The following is a 27652-nucleotide window of genomic DNA, read 5'->3' on the forward strand; positions in this document are numbered from 1 at the left end:
TTCCTCTTAAATCTATCAACTTAAACATATGCCCTGTAATTTTGGACTCCCCTACCATAGGAACAAGAACTTATTCAGCTTCTCATGCACTTCATGATGATGGTTCTATTACAGACAATATATTGCACATCTTACTTGAATTCTGAAGAGCTACTGGAGACTCATTTCTTAGAGTGGGATTTTTCTCTGAGAAGTTACAAGAAGTTAATAACTGGACAATAAGAATAGAGAACAAAAACAGTCCCAGTCCAGAAGCTTCTAAAACAAGACTGCCTCTTGCCCAAAACTCATGCCGAATCAGTTAATTCTTTGATTTTTCTGTGGTTGGCTAGTCAGCTTTAGTTTTCTTGATTGACCAATTCAACAGGCAACTAGCTGCCAGTCCCTGAACTTGGCAACAGCTTGGTGCCAAATCGTCTGCAGTTTTCTTAGAGCAGTAATTAACTTGCATTATCTTTCCAAGCAGTTCCAACAGCAAGCTTTAGTCTTTTGTTCTCTGCTTGTTTTTAAAAGCAGTGTTCAAAGTTCAATTCTCAACTGCAACTCGCAGTTACAAACCATCTTGTTTTATGACCACTGGTTTTAAACCTCCCCACAAATGGCAATATATTCTCCAATCTATATTAAGATTAGATTACTTACAGTGTGGAAACAGGCCCTTCGGCCCAACGAGTCCACACTGCCCCGCCGAAGCGTAACCCACCCATACCTACATCTACATCTACATCTACCCCTTTCCTAACACTACGGGCAATTTAGCATAGCCAATTCACCTGACCTGCACATCTTTGGACTGTGGGAGGAAACCCACGCAGACATGGGGAGAACGTGCAAACTCCACACAGTCAGTCGCCTGAGGTAGGAATTGAACCTGGGTCTCTGACGCTGTGAGGCAGTAGTGCTAACCACTGTGCCACCGTGCCGCCCACATGGAAAATTTGTAATTTTATTAAAGACCTCTAGCAGGTCACCCCTCAGCTTTCTGTTTTCCAGAGAAAGGAGACCCAGATTATTTTGTTTTTCCTGGTAGATACAACTCAGTTTTGCTATTGGAAAACTGATATTCACCTTTTATAGTAACTATATTCTTGTGTAAATGGTGATAGAATTTTAGATACTACTGGAAATTTGCTCTAATGAATGATAATTGTATGCAAGTTGTTTCTAAACTTGTCCCATTGCCACTGCTTTTGCTTTGGACCATGAATCTTCTTTGTCATTTGAACTCTCCAGCCCTCCACCTTGTCTCAAATCGTTTTGCCTCTTTTATTGCATATTTTTGCCCATATCCATGACTTCAGTTTTGTCCTTTACACCACACATCAGTCAAAAGTGGCCTTGATCTTAACGATAGTCACTCTCATCTCACCTCTGGAATTCATTCCTTTTGCCCATGTATAAATCAAGACTAATAAGCAGAGTCACCCAAAATGGGAGCCAGTGAGCAGGTTGTTGCTAAGCAGATTCTATGATACCACTGTTGAGGATCAAGAATAGAGATGGGGCAGTAATTGGCCAAGTTAACATGTCGTGTTTTTTGTGTACAGGATGTACCTGGGCAATTTTCCATATTATGGGTAGATCCAGTGTTGTAGCTATACTGGAATAGCTTGTCATAAGTTCTCGAGTACAAATTTTTAGTACTATAAGCCTAAATCAGTTTGTTCCTCAGTCCTCCTTTCTTCACTTCATTTGGAGTGAATCAAATTGGCTGAAGCCTAATGTCTGTGATACTAGGAAGCACTGGAAGAGGCCAACATGGATCATCCATTTCTGGCTGAAGATTGTTGTGAATACCTCAGCCTTGTCTTTTGCCTGATATATTGGACTCTCCCATTATTGTGAAGGGGGATATTTCTGGAGCCTCCTTCTCCAACGAGTTAATGTTCTACCACCTTTGACAACTGTATGTGGCAGGACTAAGCTTAGATCTGATCTGGTGTTGTGGAATCAATTAACTTTATCTGTCACTTCCCACTTATTCTGTTTGATGTATAAGTAGTCTTCATAAGGCTTCACCAGTTGACACCTTTTTTTCAAGTATGCCTAGTGATCTAGCATACACTCTTCATTGAACTAGGATTGATTCCTTCATTTGAATGATTGAATGGGGGCATTTGACAAGTTGCAGATTATGTTGGAGAATGACTTTGTTGCTGCTTATGGCCCACCACATAGAGAAACATTCAAAGTCTGTTCCATTTCGAATGGTTATACTAAGTTATTCTCAATGTGAAGTTAGGCATTCATCTCAAGGACTGTATAATGATACTGTCATAGAAAAATACATCTGTTGCAGGTAGATTGGTGAGGGTCATATCGAGTATGTTTTTCCTCCTTGTTCTGTGCAATAGTTTACCATCGAGTGCTGTTGAAGCTGGTCTATTAGGTGTATTTAAAAGCTGAGATAGACATTTAATCAGTAAAGAACTCAACCCTTATTGGCATAAAGCAGTAAAGTGGTATTATCAGATCAATCATGGTCTCACTAGATGGCGGAGCAGTTTAGGTGGACCAAATGGACAATTCTGCTTCCGCTTCTTATGGTCTTATTAATTAGCCTATGCATCTATCCTTTTGTCGTAATGTCTTGCTATGACAATTGAAAAGCAAAGTATCGTTACGAAATTGAATTATGCTTGACACGCTTTCTCCCTCTCCGTACTTTAAGTATCTTTTGCGCCTGCTAAAGATAAATATTACATGAAAACAACAAAAAATTATTTCCCATCATGATTTTTCTCCCAAGTTTGAGCACAGCGGTGTTCTGAAGATTGGTTTTCAATTACTGGAGACTGCAGGCCATCCTGGAGGGTTAGATTGTGAGTTTTGGACAGATTGAAGGGCACTTGACAATGGAGTTGTGCAGACTTTATGAAGGAGTGCCGCAGTGAGAGACGATGGAAAGTAGGAGGTGAGTCTGCAGACTCCAGGTGCAGAGATCGCCCACTGCCCGTGACTCAAACGGTAAGCAGACGCACATGCGCGCATGGTGGGCACGACAGACCGGAAGTGACGAGCGAGCGGCCGAGTCGGCGCCGGTTCCCTGGGTCGGAGAAAGATGACAGGCTGCCGAGGTCCGAGTGAGCGGGGGGGAACCGAGAGGGGGGGAAGAGGGGCTGCCGAGGTCCGAGTGAGCGGGAGCAGGCGGGTAGCGCGGCCGGATGCCGGCCTGGGTCACTCCGGCTCTTGGTCCGGGCCAAGACCCGAAAGCCGCGGCCCAACTCCAATGGGATGTGGGGTGGTGGGGGGGAGCACTTTCCGAGGATGCGTCCCGGCCCGAGGAACTGTCCCTGGGCGGCCTCCAGTTTGTGCCGTCCCCAGTCCCTCGGAACGGAAGTTGGTTTTGTTTCCGCCAGTTTGGCTGTTGGTGTGGCGGAGAGTTTGTACATGACCTGAAAATGTGTGTATTGTTGGGGTGTTCAGAGGGAAGCGGGCGGGGTTTTTTTTCTTGTTCCATGTGTTGGTGATACATGCAGCAACCTGTATGACCCTGTGTTATTTATACCAAAGTCTTTTTTTTTAACGTAGGTGTTTGTTCGAACCGCGCACATCTGGAGAAAATGTTTTTTCGCGTTGTTTAGTTTTATTGTAGATTATTTTTGATAGGACAGTTTTTTTCCCCTTAAGGTGTTTTAGATATGGAGTTTATTTACAAAATCCTGTGACTGTGAAGCGTAATTTACAAATGCAGCTGTGACAAAGGGGAAGTAACGGTGTTACTCAATTTTAAAAAAAAGTTGCTGCGTCTGATGTTTTTAGACTGACGGAGTTCCGTGGTTGCGAGCGAATATTTGACTGGTTTAATCGTAATTTTTCTCTGCATTTGTTATGGGGCGTTTTGTTATGAGTTTTGAGATTTTTGACGTAAGCATCATTCATACAGATTGGAAACATGGTCTATCTCTGGTCAACTTTCAGCAGCACGAAATGTAAACTTTGGTTTCGTCTTTTTGACAATTATATCTGGTGTGTAATTTGTTTGGGCTATATCTGTAGCGGCACCTTTTCAGCAGATTCAAACGTTTCTATTTCTGTCGCCCGCCAAAATGTTCAGCAGGATTCAAACACTTTGCTAAATGAGGCGTTGTATGTGTAAGTAACGAATGCATAGAACTGGGAAAGAATGTCGCATACTGTTGAGTGCAAGATAAGAACTAGGAGTAGGCTACCTTCCAGCCTACTTCACCATTCAATAAGATCATGGCTCAGAACCACTTACCTAATCCCTGAATTCCTTTATTGTTTAAAAAAAATCTATCTTAACTTTTGAAAACGTTTACTGAAGTAGCATCAACTACTTCACTGGGCAAGCAGTTCCATAGAATTACAACCCTCCTTCTCAATACAGTCCTTAATCTGTTCCCTCTAATCTTGAGGCTATGCCCTCTTGTCCTAGTTTCACCTGCCGTTAGAAATATCCTCTCTGCTTTTACCTTACCTATTCTCTTCATAATTTCTTTTATTTCTATAAGATACCTCCCTCCCAATTCATCGGAAGTCCAATGAATGGTATCTTAGTCTACTCAAGCTTCATTAGCCAACCCCCTCAACTCTGGAATCAACCTTTGATTCCCCAGTGAATGTCTTGTAACTCCTCCAGTGCCAGTACATCCTTTCTCAAGTAAGGAGACCAAAACTGCACACAGTACTCCAGGTGTGGCCTCACCAGCACCCTGTACAGCTGCAACATAACCTCCCTACTTTTAAACTCAATCCTTTTAGCAAAAAGGGACAAAATTCCATTTGCCTTCCTAGTTACTTGTTGTATCTGCAGACCAACCCTATGCACAAGGATACCCAGGTCCCCTCTGCATGGTAGCATGCTGCAACTTTTTACCATTCAAGTAATAATCCTTTTTACTGTTACTCCTACCAAAATGGATGACTTCACACTTATTAACATTGTATTCCATCTGCCAGACTTTTGCCTACTCACTCAAAGTATCTATATTCCTCTGCAAAGTTTTCCAGTCCTCTGCACACTTTGCTCTGCCACTCATCTTAGTGTCATCTGTAAACTTTGACACAGCACACGTGGTCCCCAACTCCAAATCATCTATATAAATTGTGAATAATTGTGGTCCCAACAGTGATCCCTGTGATACACTACTAGTCATTGCCAGCCAGAATAGCACATGTTTATCCCCACTCTTTGCTTCCTGTTAGTCAACCAGTCCTCTATCCATGCTAATTCTTTACCCGTAACGCCATGAATCCATACCTTATGCAGCAGCCCGTTGTGTGGCACCTCGTCGCACAAGAAACTTGATAAATGGTAGAGAAAAATGTAAATGGGAGTCAATGACAAAAGAATAAAAGTAATTTTGAAAAGGGTATTTGAAAGCAATTGATAAATTGTTGTACAAAAAATGCAAGGTAAGGCCTCTTGGAGCTGGGGGGGGCAATACATAAGCATGGGTGATGAGTTGGTTAATGGGTAGGAAGTATGACATTAGGAGAAACTGGGTTTACAAGTTAGCACACTAACTGGGATACCACAAGTGTCTGTGCTAAGTCCTCAGCTACTTACCATCTAAGTTAATGATTTAGATGAGACTGAGTGTAACATATTTAAGATTGTTGACAGGGCAGGTATAAATGGGAATGGATACAAAGAGGATGTAAAGAAATGTGGATTGAGTGGGTAGCATGATGGCAGATAAAGAATAGAAAATTAAAGTATTTTCCAAAAGGTACAAGTCAAATGTTTATGACATGATTGTAAAATGAGAGTGGAATATGAAGTTGAAAGCTCGTGTCAAAAGGATCAGTGCTAGATCCACTACAGCATTTGCATAAATGATTTGGATGTGAGCATAGTAGTAAGTTTGTAGACGACACCAAAATTGGAGGTGTAATGGACAGTGAAGAAGGTTACCTCCAGCTTACAACAGGATCTGGACCAGATGGGCCAATGGGATGAGGAGTGGCAGATGGAGTTTAATTTAGGTAAATGTGGGGTGCTGCATTTTGGGAAGCAAATCTTAGCAGGACTTATACACTTAATGGTAAGGTCCTAGGGAGTGTTGCTGAACAAAGAGACCTTGGAGTGCAGGTTGATAGCTCCTTGAAAGTGGAGTCGCAGGTAGATAGGATAGTGACTAAGGCGTTGGGTATGCTTTCCTTTATTGGTCGGAGTATTGAGTACAGGAGTTGGGATGTCATGTTGCGGCTATACAGGACATTGGTTAGGCCACTGTTAGAATATTGCGTGCAATTCTAGTCTCCTTCCTATCAGAAGGATGTTGTGAAACTTGAAAGGATTCAGAAAAGATTTACAAGAATGTTGCCTGGGTTGGAGGATTTGAGCTATTAGGAGAGGTTTGTATAAGTTTGTTTTCCCTGGCGCGTCAGAGGCTGAGGGGTGACCTAATAGAGGGTGTAAAAATCATAAGGGAATGGGTAGGGTAAATTGATGAGGTATTTTCCCTGGTGTGGGGGAGTCCAGAATTAGAGGGCATAGGTTTAGGGCGAGAGGGGACAGATATAAAAGAGACCTAACGAGTGACTTTGTCAGCTTCCAAAGGAAGTGGTGAAGGCTAGTGCAACTGCAACATTTAAAAGGCATCTGGGTGGGTATACGAATAGGAAGGGTTTGGAGGGATATGGGCCAGCTGCTGGCACATGCGACTAGATTATGTTAGGATATCTGGTCGACATGGACAAGTTAGACTGAAGGGTCTGTTTCCATGCTATACATCTGTGACTGTATTCGTACAGGGCATTGATGAGATCTCACCAAGGATATTGCACACAGTTTGTTTATGGAAGCATACGCTTACTTTGAACCCTTATCGTGTGGAACCAGGCCCTTTGGCCCAGCAAGTCCACGCCAATGCTCAAAAAGTAAGCCACCCAGACATTCCCTTATTTCTCTACATTTCCCCTGACTAATACACCTTACGCTACAGTCAATTTAGCATGGCCAATTCACCTAACCTGCACATCTTTGGATTGTGGAAGGAAACCTGAGCACCCAGAGGAAACCAGTGCAGACACGGAGAATGTGTAAACTCCACACAGGCATTTGCCAGAGGCTGGAATTGAATCCGGGTCCCTGGCACTGTGAAGCTACAGTGCTAACCACTGAGCCACCGTGCTGCCCACCATAGCTATGTTGAAGGTAGTTCAGAGCAGATTGATTAGACAGATTCCTAGGTTGACAAGGTTACATGTGAAATATGGATTAGAACCATTTAGCTCCCTTGAGCGCGCACACTGCCATAAAGTTAAGGCGAATCTGTTGATTTCAATTTCCACATTTTATTCGCAATCTTAGATTCTTGTAAGGTAAATGAATTAACATCTGCCTTAAAATTATTCAATAATCTAGACTCCATCACCTTCCGAAGAAGGTAGCTCTACATTTGCACAATTTAAAAAAAAAGTGCGCTCATCTGTCCTAAAAGGCTGACTGCTCACTTTTTTAAATAGTACTTCCTAGTTTTGGGCTCATTAGAACAGGTAACATGTCTACCATATCTATCTCATAAAGGCCATTCAGGATCTTGTATACTTCAGTAAGTCACCCTTTGCTCTTCTAAACTTCAGTTGAAACCAGCACAATCTGCCCAACCTTTCCTCATACAACTCATTCATTCCAGGTACCAATCTAGTAAGCCATGTCTGAATTGTTTCCAATGCATTTACATCATTCTTTAAGAGACTAAACCAGTCTCGGTATTCAGGAATAAAAACTGAAATTGCTGGGAAATCTCAGTCGGTCTGGTAACTATTTTCTCTCCAAATGGTAATGTTTGCTGCCAGTGACAAGTCCTGTTCTGAAGAAGGGGCACTGAACCCAATCCGTTAACTCCACTTTCTCTCTACACGTGCTGCCATACCTGTTGAGTTTCTCTTGCAATTCGTTTTTGTTTCAGATTTGCAGCGTGGGTTTTTTTTTGGTCGATATTAGAGATCTGGTCTCACCAGTGCCCTATATAACTGAAACAAACATTCTTCTCTTCAAATAAAGAATAACATTTGATTAGGCTTGACTACTTTTCTATTTGTGCATATTAAGTTTTGTGGCACATGCACTTGGAGCACAGAAAGAAGGGTAGGCCATTCAAACCCTCAGGACTCGCCATGATGATGGCTGATCTGAAGCCTACCTGAATATACCTGGCTTTGGCCTATATCTCTTAATATCTTTGCTTAAGTCAGAATTAGACCAATTTTTGTTAAAATTAACAACTGATCTAGCATCCAGTGCTGACTTGGAAGAAAGTTTCAATCATCTACCACCCTTTGTGTATAAAAATGCTTCTTAACATCTCTCCTGAACATCTGACCCTAGTTCTAGAATCCACACAGTCAAAATAGTTCATCTTTATCTGGCCTATCATTTCCCATTGATAACTTGAAACTTTATTCAGAAAGCCCCTTAATATTCTAACCTCTGGAAAAAATGGCCTAATTTATTTTGTCTCTTCTCTGACATAACCCTTGAAGTCTAGGTATCATTCTTGTCAACATATGTTGTACTCCCTAAAAGGCCAATGGGCTGAGAAGTGGCAAATGGAGTTTAATTTGGATAAATGCGTGGTATTGTTTTTTGGTAAAACAAACAAGGGCAGGATTTATACAGTTAATGGTCAGGCAGGGGTAATGTCATAAAAACAATGACTGCAGATGCTGGAAAGCAAATACTGGATTAGTGGTGCTGGAAGAGCACAGCAGTTCAGGCAGCATCCAACGAGCAGCGAAATCGACGTTTCGGGCAAAAGCCCTTCATCCTGATGAAGGGCTTTTGCCCGAAACATCGATTTCGCTGCTCGTTGGATGTTGCCTGAACTGCTGTGCTCTTGCAGCACCACTAATCCAGGGGTAATGTCATTGAACAGAGGCGTCTTGGGGTTCAGATACATTGTTTTTTGAAAATTGGTTCACTGGTAGATGGTGGTGAAGAAGGTGTTTAGTGTGCTTGCCTTCATTGCTCAAACCAATCAGTAAGTCATGTTGAGGTTGTACAGGATGTTGGTGAGGCCACTTTAAGTACTGTGTACAGAACCAGTGGAAAATTATTCAACCTCCACCACTTCCAAGTCAAAACCAAAGTCATCAAGCTACAATATGTAGGTGAAACTTGCATTTGTGCAAACTCAGGATGAACGACAGACCATTGTCAACATGTTTACAGAGGCATGAGAGAGATGGGTCTCATCCTGAATGTCTGTAGGACAAAGGTCGTCACCAACCCTGCTTAGCATTACAGAGCAAATCCATGATCATTGGGGCCCATAGTTAGACAGACACACTTCCAAAGTCTCAGGAGTGTCCGGTAGATCCAAGCAGCTATTGATGAAAGGGATGCAGTACCACCTCCGGTGTGCTAGCGCAACCTTCAGCTGCCTGAGGAAAAGGGTGTTCGAGGACAGCATCTGATCTGACATCAAGCTCCTGGTGGCTACCATCCTCCTGTGTTGCTCTGAGACGTGAATTGTTTATAGCAGAAATCACAATGCGCTGGAGCAGCATCACCAACACTGTCTGAGCAACATCCTACAAATCTGCTGAGAAGACAGACCCACCAACACCAATGTCCTTGACCAGGTCAATGACCCCAGCATCGAGGCACTGACTACCCTTGATCAGTGGCGATGGGTTGGACATGGCATCCGCATGACCGACATGAGACCCCCTTAGCAGGTACTCTGCTCCCAGCCCCAAAATGGCAGGTGAATCCCAGGTGCAGAAAAAACACTTCAGGGATACCCTCAAGGCCTCACTGACAAAATACAACATTCCCACTGGCACCTGGTAATCATTAGCCCAGACCATCCAAAGTGGAGGAGGAGCATCCCGGAAGGTGTCAAATGCCTCAAGACTTGCCATCAGGAGACCAAGCAGAAGCCATTCGAAAACAGTAAGGAATGTGCTACCATACCAATATCCCATGACCACCTTTGCCCAAGCAAAAGGTGTGGCAAAGTCTGCAAAAGCTGCATTGGACTGTACAGTCACCAATGGCCTTACCCTGAGTGTGGAAGAAAGTAATTCTTGTGTGAGGGAGTGCTGGTGCTAAAGGCTATGTACAGTTCTGGTCACCTTGCTATAGGAAGGATATTATTTTAATTCAAGAGGGTTCAAAAATATTTACCAGAATATTGCCGAGACAGATTGTTTGAGTTATAAGGGTAGGATGAGACGTCTTTCACAGTGGTTGAAAGGTGACCTTTGTTATGGACCAGGCCAAATGCCCTCAATATTTAAGGTAGCCTAGACCCTTACTTTTTCTTATTTTAAAGGCAGGTGTGAAGTGCATATTCCAGATATGATGGCCAAACCACTCCTCTTTTTATGGAAAACAATTTATTTAAACACCATAGTTGAAACACAAAAGAAAACACAATTTAAAATAACTTAACCATCCTCATACAGCAACTTAACTCAGGAACTGTTCCAATCCAGTACTATCCCATAAACACACGCCATGGCAAAACGGTGTATTGAAACACAGAATGTTACAGATAGGAGGAAACAATATCCAAAGAGACTTCAGAAAGCGAAGTCAGTCAGGAATCATCTGCTGAAGTTTGCAACCTTCCTGGACTCCGGTATCTTGTGACTGACACAACTAAGCCAGACTAGAAAAAAACCTGAAATGGGCACTCCTCTGCCATCGTTAAATTAGGTTCTTCCTCAACCCCTCAGCACTTCTGCCTTTACGATGTCTATTTTTTTTTTAAAAACCCAAGGACAAAATAATCTTGTTAAAGTGACAGCATCATTGTACCTTTAGAGGTTTATAAAATGATGAGGGACATGTATAAGGTAAATAGCAAAGGCCTTTTCCCTTGGATAGGGCAGCTCCAAACTAGGGAGCATATTTTTAAGGTGAGAGGAGAGATTTAAAAGGAACCAGAGGAGCAACCTTTTTCCCTCACAGGGTGATTCACATCTGGAATGAACTGTCAGAAGTGGTAGATGTGGATACAGTTACAATATTTAAAAGGCGTTTGGATAGGTACATGAATCAGACAGTTTAGAGGAGGGGTATGGGTCAAATGCAGGAAAAAGGGACTAGGTTAGTTTGGGAAACTTGGTTGACAAGGATGAGTTGGACCCAAGGGTCTGGTTCTGTGCTGTATGACTCCTAAATCTGCACTCAATGCTCCAAGTGGGATCAAACCAGAGTTTTGTATAATTTCTGTATCCTCCGGTACCCTAGGTGGAAAGGCAGATATTCCATTAGCCTCCTTATCTTCTGTACCTGTTTGTAACATTTTAAATATCTATGCAGCTGAATCCCCAAATCGCTTTGGGCTTTCAGTGTATTTAAATTCATATCATCTAGCAAGTACCCAATCTATTTTTTTCAGTCTAAAATGGAAAACCTCATACTTACATCTGCTGTGTTTTGCCCATTTATTTAGAGTATTAATATCTCTTTGTAACTTTATGCTAACCTCTGTACTGTCAACAATTCATCCTAACTTGGACATATGACGTGCTCTGCCATTTTACAGGTAGCTAATAAATAATATGAATAACAGGCCCTGTCCCTATGGGATCTATCAATTTGAGTACCTACACATTATACCTACTTTCTTCTCCTATCACTCAACCAATTTTGTGGCCACATCAGTAATTTGCCCTCAATCTGTGGCCTTATAGCTATTAACAGTTTTGTATGTAAGACTTCATCAAATGCTTCCAGTTAATATAAACAACATAGGTTAATCTACACCCCTGAATTCTGCAGTAGTGTGAAGGTTTGCTTGCTGAGCTATTGGTTTGATATCCAGATGTTTCATTACCTAGCTAGGTAACATCAGTGGCGACCTCCAAGTGAAGCGAAGCTGTTGGCTCCTGCTTTCTATTTATATCTTTCTCCTGGATGGGATTCCTGGGGTTTGTGGTGATGTCATTTCCTGTTTATTTTCTGAGGGGTTGATAGATGACATCTCGATCTATGTTTTTGTTTATGGCGTTGTGGTTGGAGTGCCAGGCCTCTAGGAATTCTCTGGCATGTCTATGCATGTCTTCTGCAGTAGTTCTCTGTATAAGTAATACCCTGCTTTTTCATTGTCCCTACCACTTTTTCTCCATGTTATGCTCATGGCTGATTTTCACCCACTTGATCAACTTATCAGTCTACAACCATCACCTGTCCTTTTCAGATCATACTTTGCAGCCTATCTTTGTCATCTGCATTATGCTAACTATTTGTGCATAAACTGTTTTCTGTCAGCTGACCCATCGTTTGTCCACACTAATATATTACCCCCTACACCATGATCTCCTGTTATGCGTAATAACCTTTTATGTAAAATACCTTGTCAAATGCCTTCTGGAAACTCATCACCATATGTCTATGGCTCCCCTTATGCACAGCAAGTTACTACTTCAGAACTTTTTTTAAAATGTTAAACATGATTTTCTTTTCTCAAAACCATGTTGATGCTTCCTGATAATGAGATTTTTAAAAATACTCAACCGTAACCATCTCAATGATTCTAACATCTACCCCCATTGCAAGCATCAAGCAAACTACAGTTTCTGTAATTTCCTGTTTTTTGTCTACTTCCTCCCTTCTTGAAGTGTAAGATTAGGGTGTGCTTTCACTTTATTTTTAATACTTAGGTTGATTACAATTGTAAGTTATTTTTAACCAACCTGTTTTGATGAATTACAATCATTTGAACAGTGATTAGAAAATGTCTTTGAAGTTATTAAGCACTGTTTGAGCAGATGGGACTTGAACCCAGGACTCCTGGCTCAGAGGTAGGGATACTATCATTGTAGTTGAGGACTTTGTGGTGCAATTACTAATTGGCTTTCTTAAGCTCAGTCTAAAGTTTACCAGTCTTGATTAGTTGCAAGACTCGTTCCAGGTCTAAATTTTTCAAGAATTTTGGGGTTTTTTTTAAACCAAAAAAATGGTATTTAATATAGTTGATCCACTGGGATGCCAGCTTGAGACATAGGTTGACAAAGTACCAATCTCTTGTTCTGTTCCAATCACTGCAGTTCTTCTGCCTTTGGTCTTTCTCCTTGTGCGTCAAACTATTATAACTGAAGCCTTATTAACCATTACTAGCCACTACAGCCTCAGCTTGATCAAAGACAAGTGAGCTCTAATTGGCTGTTTGAGAACTTAAATCATTCATGGGCAGTCTTGGTTTGGATAGGTAGTCTGCCTAATTCCAGATTGATTTCTTGAAAAGTTATGGTCAGCGTAGTGACATCACTTCCTATCTGTCCTCATTCACACTTGCACACCATTTATTTTTAGATTGTCCAATTTATAAGACTAATCCGGTAGATCTTTGCCAAGACAAGATGGCTCCAAAAGGCAAATAATGTCTCTGCTTAGAATATGTTGCTACCTCCTAGTGATGAGCTATCATCCCAACTGATATATCTAAGAATTTTTAAAAAATCATTTTCCTTACAGCAAGAACTGATTCTTCAATAATTCTTTACCTAACATAAATTAAAGCTCAAACTGATCATAGAATCTAATGCGCACAAGTCCAACACATGAGTTTAAAACAGTTGTCATAGGATGAAAGCCGTGCACTACAAAGCATTCTTAGATTGGTTAGCCTGAAGTTATATGATTAATTATTGGAAAATTAGTATCAACATATCTATGACCTCATTACTTTTTAGTTCATGGGATAAGAGGGCTTTTCTAAAATGTTGAGCAATTAGGCCAACACTATAGAGTTTAGAGGGACAAAAAGTGATCTTTTTGAAACATACAAAGTTTTGAAGGGGCTTGATGATGCATGCTGAGACATTTAACATGATTTTGGAATCTAAAATACTGAAATCTAGAACCTAAGCCTCTGGATAAGTGATCAACCATAGGTCTGAGAACTGTTTTCAATTAAGTGGTTGTATATTTTTGGAATCCTTTTGCTTGGGTTCTGGATGCTCCTTTGAATATATTTAAAGTAGACAACCTTTTGGCTGTCCAGGTATTGAGGTCCATCAGCCTATGTAAATGTAGGAATAATGTGAACAGACTTGGTTGAGAGGTGACCTTGAAAGAGATTTATAAAATAATGAGGGGTATAGATAAAGTGAATGGCAGAGATTTTTTTTTCTAGGACTGGGGATTTCGAGCATTTTAAGGTGGAGAGGAGAAAGATTTAAAGACGTGGGACAATTTTTGTTTTACATAATGGTTCATGTGTGCAATGAGCTTCCATAGGAAGTAGTGAATACGGATATAGTTACAATGTTTAAAAGCCACTAGCTGTAGGCAGAGTTAAGTAAAATCAATAGAGGTCCAGTAGGTGGCAATCACCTAAAAAGTGCCAATAAGTATGTGAAATTTTGTGAACTTTGGTTATATTACTTATAAATTAAGTTAGTAATATTTTTAAAAAAAGAATCTCCAGAGAATTGGGACATAATTACACTTTACAAGGTAAGTTTAAATTTTCTCCGTGTTGAGGTCCCAATCAGAGATGAAACATGGGTTCTGCATTTGAAAATGGATCTTGATCCATGCTGACCAAAGTGAATGTTATGGAGCTAAAGTGCAAGAAACTGGAATGAATAAAGCATCTGAAATTCTGCTAAGCTTTTATTTCACCAATGCTTTCTCAACTTCAAAAGGCATTTTGGGAACTTTCTTGATAGGCATAGGAATAATGTTTTCACTCTCCTTTTCTGCCAACTTACTATCTCCTCTGATCTACAGAGCAATTTTGAAAATGTTTTGTGAAAAGAGTTATGTAAAAGAATTAGCGTATTTTGCAAATGTGATATTAAAGAATTTTAAACATACTAGTTAAACTACTGTGTGGTGAAATAATAAAATGGCCATTACCTGATTATGCTAGTGTGGAAATTTAGGGTGTCTCAAATGCCTCAATGAAGTGCAAGCTTGGGTTATTCAGCTGGATATGTTTGTCAACACTTCAGTTGTTTAAAGTAGTATGCTGAAATAGCATATAGTTTGTAACTGATTGCAGCATTGCTGAAAATATGAATAGTTTTGGTATGTAGATGATATGACATCTGGAGGTTTATTGATGTGGCAGCATTTATTTTGTTTTGCTAGCTTGTTTCCTCTTGGTCAGTATGCAATGTAAACTTCTGTGGGTGATGCTCTTTTATTATTTGAGGAATGAGAGTAGCAAAATACTATTTTGCTACATTGGTCAGCAACTCTATAGGGCAACATAATTGATGTTATGAATTTACAATTGAAAAGAAGCTGTCTCTTGCTGTCAATTATGTTTTCATGTAAGTTTATGCTGAAACTGTACTAAATGGCTTATATAGGAAGCTGACAGTCGATACACTTGTCTGGAGAAAGAGCTTATTTTGAACAACTTTCAAGCTCCCTTAGTATTTTTATTGTATCCAATTTGTAACATCTGTTTAGCAAAATGTCTTGTAACGTGTTCCATGGTGACTTTGTAACATAAAACAAATTGATTTATTTTTCTATTTTCACTCTTCTAATTGGGAATGCTTGATACTGAAAGCTAACCAAATGTAGAAGATTTTTTTTCATTTTCCCACCCCTCAAAGTTGGCTGTTCAGATGTTGTTTGCTTGCTGTACCCAGCATAAGGTAACATTATTTGTGTAAAGCCAAAGCAATATGTTGCAATGAAGTAGTCTTCTCTCCTCCATATGCCTGTTTTCATTGGGACATCTTTCCTATATTTTGTGGTCCCTGTCTGACATGGCTAAATGATGCCAAACTGGAGAATTTTAAACTTTGGCAGGTTTGTGTCAAAAATCATTTTGCAGGATCTATCCAGTCTTAGAATAACGAGCTAATTTGAAGTACAGTCAATTTTTTTTTGTGTTTTTAAAAATGCTAGTCGAAACTAATAAAGTCTGAATATTGACAACATTGTACACCTTGTTTCACGTTTCAACCATATCCTTCCATTTAATTCCAAGAAATTGGGAGGTGTGGAACCTATATCGTTAGGTTCTCGCTTGCTTTTGCCTTAAGTCTTCCCTCAGGCATTTTAGCAAACGCCACTTTTCATATGTTGCAGATTTGTTCTCTATCAATTTTTTTTTTTCAATTTTACTTAGTATAAATTAGGTAGATAGACACCTTGATTAATGTCGAGTGTGTGTTGCTGGGGAAGTACAGCAGGTCAGGCAGCATCCGAGGAGCAGGTGAATCAATGTTTTGGGCATAAGCCCTTCAGGAATGAAGCTTGTGGGCCGGGGCAGAGAGATAAATGGGAGCGGGGTGGGTTTGGGGAAAGGTAGCTGAGAAAGCGATAGGTGGAAGAAGGTGATAGGTCAGAGGGAGGACTGATGGACCGGTCCAGAGGGTGGTGCTGAGTTGGTGGCTTGGAACTGGGATAATGTTGGTTTGGGGGTGGGGGGGGGGCGCGAGGGGAAGGTGGGAATGGGAGGATGGGAAATGAGTAAGTTTTTGAAATCCACATTTATCCCATGTGTTTGCAGGGTCCCAAGGCAGAATATGAGGCGTTCTTCCTCCAGGCCTCGGGTGGTAACGGTTTGGCAGTGGAGAAGGCCCAGGACCTGCATGTCCTTGACTGAGGGGGAGGGGACATAGAGGAGACCACATCAGATGCAGTAGATGACACCTATTTTAGGGAGACAGGTCGCCTTCTGTGGATCGTTTCAGGGATCATCTCTGGGACACCCGTACCCACCAACCCCACCGGCCTGTGGCTGAACACTTCAGCTCCCCCTCCCACTCTGTCAAGGACCTGCAGGTCCTGGGCCGCCTCCACCACCAAACCGCTACCACCCAACACCTGGAGGAAGAACACATCATACTCCATCTTGGGACCGCATGGGATAAATGTTGATTTCAACAGTTTTCACATTTCCCACCCCCCCCCCCCCCCCCCCCCGCCATTATCCCAATTTGGCACCGCTCTCCAGACCTGTCCACTACTACCCACTCTGACCTATCACATTCTCCCTCACCTTCATCCACCTATCACTTTTTCTCAGCTACCTCCCTCCCATTTATCTCTCAGCCCAGGCCCACAAGCCTCCTTCCCAATGAAGCGCTTATGCCTGAAACATCGATCCTCCTGCTCCTTGGATGCTGCCTGACCTGCTGTGCTTTCCCAGTAACGTACTCTCAACTCTGAGCTCCAGCATCTGCAGTCCTCACTTTCTCCTCTTTGATTAATGTGCCAGAATAGTAAATGAAGTGCAAGATTTTCTGACCCATATGAACCTGTTATTAAATCAAAACCTCACCTGTCACACCACATAAACAAAATAGTTTCAGCACTGGATACCTTGAAAGTAAATAAGTAGTTGTGAAAATGACAGGGTGATACAGCTTGGATTGGATCTGCCAGTGTCAAAAAAAATACAGTCTGCAGCAGTGGAAATCTATTTGCCATATATAATGGAATCAAGAAGGCTCTTGGTTCACTTGCCACCAGAAGTCAGTAGATGGTAAAGCCCTTATTAAAAGTAAACCAGTGTTTTCCTGGGTTGAATCTTGCTGTGAACTGTAATACTGTCTGATTAGAGATCTCCCAGTCTATGTTTAACCCTTACTAGTGAGCCTTTCAGCAACAAACATGAGTTAAGAATAACCTGTTCTTGGAGGGGCACTAAGCATGAAAAATCAGTGCTGAGAGTGGAAGGCAGAGAGAGCTGACAGAAGGAAGGGAAGTTTAACAGCGGAAATCACTGCTTATGGCACATTTTGGACATCATCTAGAATAATCCTAAATGTGTAGTTCTCTAAAAGGCAAATTTCTCATGTTGACGCTCATCAAGCAGATGCATCTATTACTGTCCCTGAGATTGTCTTTCAAGAGAAGCTGAACTGAATGTGCCATAAAAATACTGTGGATACAAAAGAAGCTAAGAATCCTGCAGTCAGTAACTCTTACCCTGACTGCCCAAAGCCTGTCCACTATGTGCAAGGTATGAATCAGGAGCATGATGGAGTATGAAGCTCTGACAACATTCAAACTTGGCACTTCCCTGGACAGGAGAAAGTGAGGACTGCAGATGCTGGAGATCAGAGCTGAAAATGTGTTGCTGGAAAAGCGCAGCAGGTTAGGCAGCATCCAAGGAACAGGAGAATCGACGTTTCGGGCATAAGCCCCTCTTCAGGAATGAGGAAAGTGTGTCCAGCAGGCTAAGATAAAAGGTAGGGAGGAGGGGTGTTGGAAATGTGATAGGTGGAAGGAGGTTAAGGTGAGGGTGATAGGCTGGAGTGGGGTGGGGGCGGAGAGGTCAGGAAGAAGATTGCAGGTTAGAAAGGCGGTGCTGAGTTCGAGGGATTTGACTGAGACCAGGTGAGGGGCAGGGAAAATGAGGAAACTGGAGAAATGTGAGTTCATCCCTTGTGGTTGGAGGGTTCCTAGGCGGATGATGAGTCGCTCTTCCTCCAACCGTCGTGTTGCTGTGGTCTGGCGATGGAGGAGTCCAAGGACCTGCATGTCCTTGGTGGAGTGGGAGAGGGAGTTGAAGTGTTGAGCCACGGGGCTGTTGGGTTGGTTGGCCCGGGTGTCCCAGAGGTGTTCTCTGAAACGTTCCGCAAGTAGGCGGCCTGTCTCCCAAATATAGAGGAGGCCACATCGGGTGCACCACAACCCCGCACCGCCCGTTTCTCCCTCCTGCCCAAAATCCACAAACCTGACTGCCCCGGCCGACCTGTTGTCTCGGCCTGCTCCTGCCCCACCTAACTCATCTCTGCATACCTCTACACGGTCCTGTCCCCCTTAGTCCCAGAACTCTCCACCTATGTTCGGGACACCACCCACGCCCTCCACCTCCTCCATGACTTTTGCTTCCCCGGTCCCCAACGCATTATCTTCACCATGGACATCCAGTCCCTGTACACCTCCATCCCCCATCACTAAGGACTCCAAGCCCTCCGCTTTTTCCTTTCCCGTCGTACCAACCAGTACCCTTCCACTGACACCCTCCTTCGACTGACTGAACTGGTCCTCGCCCTGAACAACTTCTCTTTCCAATCCTCCCACTTCCTCCAAACCAAACGAGTAGCCATGGGCCCCAGTTGTACCTGCCTCTTCATAGGATATGTGGAACAGTCCATCTTCCGCAGTTACACTGGCACCACCCCCCACCTTCTCCTCCGCTACATCGATGACTGTATCAGCGCTGCCTCAAGCTCCCACAAGGAGGTTGAACAGTTCGTCCACTTGACCAGCACCTTCCACCCTGACCTCAAATTCACCTGGACTGTCTCAGACTCCTCCCTCCCCTTTCGAGACCTTTCCATTTCTATCTTGGGCGACCGAATCAACACAGACATTTACTATAAACCGATCGACTCCCACAGCTACCTGGACTACACCTTTGCCCACCCTGCCCCCTGTAAAAAACGCCATCCCATATTCCCAATTCCTTCATCTCCGCTGCATCTGCTCCCAGGAGGACCAGTTCCAATACCGTACAACCCAGATGGCCTCCTCCTTCAAAGACTGCAATCCCCCCCCCCCCCCCCCCCCCCCAGACGATGCCCTCCACCAAATCTCCTCCACTTCCCGCTCCTCCGCCCTTGAGCCCCGCCCCTCCAACCGCCACCAAGACAGAACCCCACTGGTCCTCACCTACCACCCCACCAACCTCAATATACAGCGTATCATCTGCCGTCATTTCCGCCACCTCCAAACGGACCCCACCACCTGGGATATATTTCCCTCCCCTCCCCTATCAGCGTTCCGAAAAGACCACTCCCTCTTTGACTCCCTCGTCAGGTCCACAACCCCCACCAACCCAACCTCCACTCCTGGCACCTTCCCCTGCAACCGCAAGAAATGCAAAACTTGCGCCCACACCTCTCTCTTTTTTCCCCCCCCCCCCGCCCCCTTACTTCCCTCCAAGGCCCCAAGAGATACTTCCATATCTGCCACAAATTCACCTGCACCTCCACACACACCATTTATTGCATCCGCTGCACTCTGTGGCCTCCTCTGTATTGGGGAGACAGGCCGCCTACTTGCGGAACGTTTCAGAGAACACCTCTGGGACACCCGGGCCAACCAACCCAACCGCCCCATGGCTCAACACTTCCAACTCCCCTTCCCACTCTACCAAGGACATGTAGGTTGTTGGACTCCTCCATCGCCAGGCAATAGCAACACGACAGTTGGAGGAAGAGCACCTCATCTTCCGCCTGGGAACCCTCCAACCACAAGGGATGAACTCAGATTTCTCCAGTTTCCTCATTTCCCCTCCCCCCACCTTGTCTCAGTCAAATCCCTCGAACTCAGCACCACCTTCCTAACCTGCAATCTTCTTCCTGACCTCTCCACCCCCACTCCGGCCTATCACCCTCACCGTGACCTCCTTCCAGCCATTGCATTTCCAACGCCCCTCCTCCAAGTCCCTCCTCCCTACCTTTTATCTTAGCCTGCTGGACACACCTTCCTCATTCCAGAAGAAGGGCTTATGCCCGAAACGTCGATTCTCCTGCTCCTTGGATGCTGCCTGACCTGCGCTTTTCCAGCAACACATTTTTCAGCACTTCCCTGGACAGAGCAGCCTATTTGATTGACATCATGCCCATAAATATTTGCTTTCTCCACTACCACCCACTCACTAACAGCAGTTGCAAGTCATGGCCGCCAGCATCTGGAAAGACAAGTGCAGCAAATACATAGGAACACCACCATTTGCAAAATACCTTTTAAAGTCACTCAGCATCCTGACTTGGAAATATATTGTAGTTCCTTAAGTGGTGTTGGCTTCGTTCTTTTGCAATCTGAAGAACATGAAAGCAATTCTGGACATGTTTCCTATCCAACTATGAATGGACAGTGTAGTTTCATGTGATAAAGCCTAGTAAAAAAAGGCTTGTTTATTTTCGGATAGAACTAGATTAAAAGAAAACTCATTGAGAAAGTGCATAGTTAGTCCACTTGACACGGACAGTGTAGCATTTACATTATTGCAAGGAGATTTAATGACTTAAGTTGAAGTGAGATTTAAAGTAAGCATAACTGTATATGTGTGCACAAATATATTTTACCTTTAGCCTCATTTCAGTAATTCCTTTTGTAAGATTTGAGGAAATGCAAGTGAGAATGTAACTTCTGAATTGCTTGCAGTACCTGCCCATTTATTTCATATAATTCATGTGCAAGGATGCCTTTTATTTATCTGAATTTTAGTATTTCTCAGGACTGTCATTGCCAAAAATGCATCACTTTTTTAAAAAAAAAATCCCATCCAGATTATTTTCTGTGCCTCTGTGGGTGCTTTCTCCACGTGGTGTTCAATGTGGAGAAGCATTGATTATTAGGTACCACCTGCATTTGACTGAACCAATGTTGAGTACTCCCAGGCAGTGCACTCCTAACTGTATACGACTGCGTCGCCATCTCTGGGTCTGTCTTTATGGTAGGACTGGGCATATCCAGGGATGCTGGTGGTTTCTGGGACGTTGTGTGTAATGTATGATTTCATGTGTACAACAATGTCAAGTTGTTGCTTGACTGATTATAGTACAGCTCTTTGTTTTGACACTCGGCTTCAGATATGAGGAGGACTTTGCAGGGTTGTGATTGTCATTTCTGGTGCCTTCGATGCCAGGTGGTCTATCAGGTTTCATTCTATTGAGATTTTCTGGCAGTTGATGCAACTGAATGAATGGCTTCCTAGATCATGTCAGAGGACAGTTAAGAGTCAACCACATTTCTGTGGATCTGGAATTGCATGTAGGCCAGATCAGGTAAGGATGGCAGATATTGTCCCCAAAGGATGTTAGTGAACAAGGGGGCTCTTTCTGACAATACAGAATTCAGTCATTGTAATCATTAGACCTTTTTATTCTCAGATTTTATTTTTAATTGAACTTAAATTCCATCATCTGCTTGGTTGGATTCAGGACACTACCTGAATTTCTGGATTCTAGTCTAGTAATAATGATACTTTACAATTGCCTCCTCTCATCTGTGAGATTGCAGACAAAAGTAATTTTATTATGAATTTGACAATGAGTCAATGAATATGATGTAAGGCAGTTGACAGACTGAAACATGAACTCATTGTTGATATGAATTAATAGAATGTGATTAAGAAGCTGCTAGAGTTTGGAGCTGTGTAAGATTTGTAACCATCTTTTAATTATGTATTGCTAGTAGTACCTTCTGTGTATGTCTTATTTTATGGAATAATTTCAATGTGTTAAACATAAGACTCTTTTCTTAATTGAAAGACAGCGTCACTGGCCAGGCCAGCATTTGTTGCCCATTCTAATTGACCTTGGAGCCACTGACTTGCTAGGCTACTTCCGAGAGCAGTAAAAAGTCGCCTGCATTGTGGAGAGTGTACAGTCAAGTTGTTAAGTCTGGTTAAGGATGGTAGATTTGTACCCTAAAGAACATTTGTAAATCCCGTTGGTTTCAAGGCAATAAATAACTTTATGGTCCCCATTACCAGGGCTAGCTTTATATTCCAGATTTGCTAATTGAATTCAGATTTCACCTGCCTCTATCGCCAGATTTGAGCCTATGAACCCATGGCATTAGCTTGAACATCTGAATTACTTGTCCAGTACTATCATCATTTCTCCTTCATGTTTATAGTTAAAATTCAATTTCTGTTGAGCCAGTTGTAAACACCTTTTCAGGTCCAAACTTAGAATTTGCAGACAAAACTTGCTTTACACCTAATGTACAGTTGCGTTTTGAAAGAGCGTACGGAGGCACCTCGGTTATTAAATAAGATGGGCAGGCATTATCTCGTTTGATTAATTGATTATTCGGATAATCAATTTTAGCTTAAAGCAGGGGAACCCATACTCATATAATGCTGTGCTCTACTGGAGAATTTGTCTAAATCTATAATTTTAGTGAATCTGACATTTAAACAAACTAATATTTGTAGTCAGCAAATTACAGGTTAAAATTAGAAGAACTAAACCCTTACCATGAAATCCCACCATTAAACAAGGTCCTGAACTGCTTCTACGATCGCAAAACCGTTTCCGGGATTTCCATCTCACGATAGAAAGACGGAAGCCCTGCCTTGCGTATGCGTTTACGTTCTTGGCCTTTTTTTTTAAATGAACGGCCCAGTAAAGTCCTAGGGATACTGTAAAACGCTTACTTCTGCAAAGGACTATGCAACAACCCTTCCCTAAAACAAAAATCCAGTTGCTAATGCTGGAGTTGCTTCTGTTTTTGTTTTTGCCAGCGTTTTCATATCTTCAGTATAGGTAAATCGAATACAGTGCAAGTACCTCTTTGATGTAAGGTGTTTGCGGGATCTTTGGATAATCCAATACTCAAATAATCGAGGTTCCTCTGTAGTTCTGGTTTTATGAAATTTTTCTTTTGGTTACCAGATCTTGACTTTGACTTACACCTAGACAGCTAACTAACTCTTTGTTTCATGTTGGACAGTTCCTCGCAATTTTTGTTTGTTGGAAGAACTTGAAGAAGGCCAGAAAGGTGTAGGTGATGGAACTGTGAGCTGGGGGCTCGAGGATGATGAAGACATGACACTCACCCGATGGACAGGAATGATTGTTGGGCCACCGAGGGTCAGTATGTTAACATGCCAAAAGGGTTAAATTACTGTCATGCAGATGTTCTTTCCTTGTGTTCCTTTGAGAATTATACTCATGTTTTCTACTTTCCTGTCAGGGTTGATATGTGCCAAAATACCTGTGAACTCAGGAATGGATGTAATCTACCATCATGTTGTGTTATACCTTTAATATTTGTGCTATATTGATTGCTTAAGATGATGGATAGAAAGTTCAGAGGTAGACTTTTGCTGTTGTACAGAAGGTGTTGGGAATTCGGATGCTGTTAACTCGACATAGGTGCCCTCAGCAGGCCCTTGACTGTCCTTGTGGACAAGTTGCCTTCAATAATTATTCTGTTACATTGAGGGCTAAATGGAGGACATGCGCTCTACCCTGAGACAGTTTTCTTGTATGTGCTGGCAATGATTTTGACCAGCATTGGATCTGTAAAGCCCTTTGTTTATCCATCATGTGATCCCTACCAATGCTAAGCAATCCATTGGTGTCACTGAGCTGATGCATTGTAGTAAGGAAGCAAAAGAACGAATAGTAGTAGGAAGGGAGATTTGAAATTCTTGGAACTTGGCTAATCTTTTTGTCTGAAAGGAAATAGAGGCATTTGTGTATGAAAATGCCTGAATTGGTTTCTAAACATGCAGTTAAAGCTGACATCTCTATGACAGTTTCAGTCGAGTGTAAGTGTCTGGTGAGGCACTTTACAAAAGACTTTTGGATCACTTTTGATATGTCTGCTGTATTGCTTTTGCATTTGATCTATGAAATATTACATGTATTAGTGTTTTTTTTTCAGACTTGTTTTGAAAACAGAATATACAGCCTGAAAATAGAGTGTGGGAGTAAATACCCAGATGTAGCTCCAACTGTTAGATTTGTAACGAAAATAAATATGAATGGAATAAATAATTCCAATGGAATGGTGAGTCAATTATTATCTAATCTTTATTTTCAGAAGTTGTTTTTGTGTAATGTTGCAATCTAAAATATATTACTTTTTAACCTTTTAACTTTTCATTTTCTCCTGACTTCTTCTGTCTGTAAGAAAACAAAATCTTATTTTTCTCTCTTTATTACATATTTCTATATGTGGCTCAAGATCCTGAATTAAAAAACTATGTAAATGATCAGCATTGTTTTTGTCAGTTTTTAAGGGCAGATCTTTGGATTTCATAAGAGAAGGTGAGGACATTTTGCTTCTAGTGTTTTTTTGTTATTAATCTAGGAGAGTGCATTTTGTCTTGGCGCGACTCAGTGATGCAGTTTTAATGGAGTAAATAACATTTATTATCACCATGGATCCCATATGCTATGTGATAGCATTGCATTATTCTTTAGTTTCCTTGTATTTCTTATGTTTCCCTGCAACTCTTCCCAAAATAAATAGCAGCTGTGCTAAATTGGAAGCCTTTGAGTTACATTAACCCTCATAGAATCCCTATGTGGAAACAGGCAATTCAGCCCGTCAAGTCTACATTGACCTTCCAAAGAGCATCCCAACCCAAACCCACCTCTCCACCCTATCCACGTAACCCTGCATTTCCCTTGGTTTATCCACCTAAACTGCACATCCCTGGAATGTGGGCAATTTAGCATGGCCAATCTGTCTAACATGCGCATTGTTGGTCCGTGGGAGGACACTGGAGCACCCAAACTAAACGCACACTGACATGGAGAACATGCAAACTCCACACACGGTCTCCCAAACAAAGTAAAGGTTCTATAAAATTTTACATTTATGCTGACAAAACATGTGTTTTACTAAACTTTTTTTCCTTGCAGGTGGATTCACGTAGTATACCAGTTCTATCTAAGTGGCAAAATTCCTATAGTATTAAGGCTATACTTCAAGATCTACGGCGTATGATGACTTGCAAAGAGAATGTGAAGATTTCACAGCCTCCTGAAGGACAGACTTACAACAATTAATTTTAATGGATCCAGACCCACCTCTCTCTCTCTCAAAAACTTCACTTCCTATTCATGTCTTGTCAATTCTCTGCAATACTAAATGCCAACAAAAAGATCTCAATCTTGAAATGTATGTCCACAAAAATGTTCTGAACCACAAATAAATTCAGTAATGGTGCAGAGTAACTTATTTTCTCTTATCAAGGCAATGATGATATCGATGATATACAAGCCATTGGAATCTTGGCTTCTATGGGAGGGAGGGGTGAAGATTGGGAGTGAAATCAAGACATTTATTGCCTGATCATAGCAAATATATATGTTAAACAGATTATTGGTAATAAAGGCAGTAGTTGGTGTATATAATGGCATGCTCTGGAATCTTCCGATAAAAAAGAGCTGTATTGAAAACATTTGAGGTTGTGTACGTTATGCAAACTACACATGATAAAGGGTTGTTGAAGTTTTTTGCTCATCATTTTGCTGCATTGTGGTGCAGATTAATTGTAATGTCAGTGTGTTGAGAATGTTTTAATATTTGTATTTATGAAAATGACTTTCTGTTAAGCAGCTCTTGTGTATCAAGTAATATTACGTTTGTTTACAGCCTGATTCTACCAAAACATGCATTTGAATTTGCGAGAAAAGAATATTGGTGTATAGTTAGGACTTCCTAAAATTAAAGCTAGTCTTGAAGATGTGAATAAGGTGCAGTGAGATGCTTTTCATTTAAGCCTTTGAATTGGGTGATACTGTTTGACCAAATGTATTTTAAAAAAGGTAGTGGTAAAATCATTCAAGTGGTTACTGGTTGCGAACTTACTGATTTCGCATGTGTAAGCGAAAACATTCATCTTTGCCTTTCAAACTTATCTTACTTCTGGAGGGCAAAGTGACCTGGCTAGTTAATATGCTAGGCTCAGATTTTCCCTTTAGAATCTTATGGGGAAAATGTTAATTCTCTCAGACTAAAAGCTGCTAATGATCGTGTCAGAAAAATAATCAGGTAGAGTATACTATCTGAAGTTTACTTTCTCGTGAGTTATCTCATCAATTTGCTGTATTTGAGAAGACTGTTTCCCATTCAAGTTTGTGAGAAAACTTAAGGTGGGTGTATTCATTTAATAAACAAAATTTAAAATCCTGCTCATCTTTCCATTTTTTTTAAACCAACCTTGGTGATTTTACCAGAATAGTGTAGACTTTCCACGAAAAAGCAGTGTACTTCAGGCCTCCACTTTTCTGCTTTCTCTATCTAGCTCATCTCAGTTACTATATATATATATATGCTGATGCATGAACAGTGGTTTCTAAAACCAACTAATATTAGTGTACTCAGCTTGAATCAGTATATTTAGGTATGATCACTAGCCAAATAGGATTCCCTCCATACCCAAAAATGCTTTACAACAATGAATTATCTTGAGCTACAGCCATCTTCATGAGAGAAATTGGGGATGGACAATAAGTGCTGGCCTTGCTAGCAATGTGTACTTACTACAATTGAAGATTTTTTTCAAAAACTCTTAACTGATATCCAAAGCTGAAGTACGGAATCCGCAACCAACATCAGGATCAATAATGCATCTAAAATTCTTGATCAACTTCTTTGCGTGTTGTATAGTACTTATGGAACATGAACAGGCCAATGCGTTCATTCATGTGTGGTTTTATTTTTTATGCGTAGATCTTCTGTTACCCTTTTTAAACCCCATCACCATATCCTTTTTAATCCCTTATCTCCCTACATATCTCCCCAGGTTCTCTATTGCTTGCACATTCTAAGCATTCTCTTCATAAGGAATTTGTCCAAAATTCCTACTAGATTCATGACCTACTTACAATCCATCTTATAGCCTTGCTGTAAGTTGCAATATCAATTTTTTGTCTACTGTATAACATTTTCCTAATCATAACGACCCATTTGGCAACAGAGACACCCATACAAAGCTCTTCTCAGAGCTGTTTCCTGGTCAGTCGTTCCCATTGGGTACAACCTCAGTTTTGTATCAGAAATGTTTTTTGTATATTCTCCTGTGTTTATTCTTTTAATAATATGAAGACCAGAACTGTTCAACAGAGTAGAGTCATACAACACAAACAGATCATTTGGTCCAACTTGTCCATGCCAGCCAAGGCTCCCCCAAGCTACACTAGTTTCGTTTGCTTGTGATTGGCCATATCCCTCTAAACCTTTCCCACTCGTACTTATCCAAATGTCTTTTAAATGTTGTAACTATACCTGCATGCACTACTACCTGTGCAGTTCATTTCA

At 41.7% G+C, this 27652-nt stretch overlaps 1 protein-coding gene and 1 non-coding gene across 3 annotated transcripts; one reads left to right on the forward strand and one right to left on the reverse strand.

Annotated features, from left to right (window-relative positions):
• Window positions 1-2992: 2992 nt before the first annotated feature.
• On the forward strand, window positions 2993-26523 carry ube2v2 (ubiquitin-conjugating enzyme E2 variant 2). 2 transcript variants are annotated; one of them, XM_072570499.1, is made up of 4 exons: window positions 2993-3077; window positions 23324-23463; window positions 24263-24388; window positions 25249-26523. In XM_072570499.1, the coding sequence occupies exons 1-4, from the start codon at window positions 3062-3064 to the stop codon at window positions 25393-25395; spliced, it is 429 nt and encodes a 142-aa protein (XP_072426600.1). In that variant the 5' UTR covers window positions 2993-3061; the 3' UTR covers window positions 25396-26523. The 2 variants fall into 2 exon arrangements, with proteins under 2 accessions (XP_072426600.1, XP_072426601.1); XM_072570500.1 differs by lacking the exon at window positions 2993-3077 and adding an exon at window positions 3300-3403.
• On the reverse strand, window positions 10497-10559 carry LOC140477536 (small nucleolar RNA SNORD77). The gene has a single exon (XR_011960766.1). It is a non-coding gene; the product is annotated as a small nucleolar RNA SNORD77 (small nucleolar RNA).
• Window positions 26524-27652: the final 1129 nt, after the last annotated feature.

Source organism: Chiloscyllium punctatum, chromosome 5 (genome assembly GCF_047496795.1).
Source record: "Chiloscyllium punctatum isolate Juve2018m chromosome 5, sChiPun1.3, whole genome shotgun sequence".
Classification (NCBI taxonomy): domain Eukaryota; kingdom Metazoa; phylum Chordata; class Chondrichthyes; order Orectolobiformes; family Hemiscylliidae; genus Chiloscyllium; species Chiloscyllium punctatum.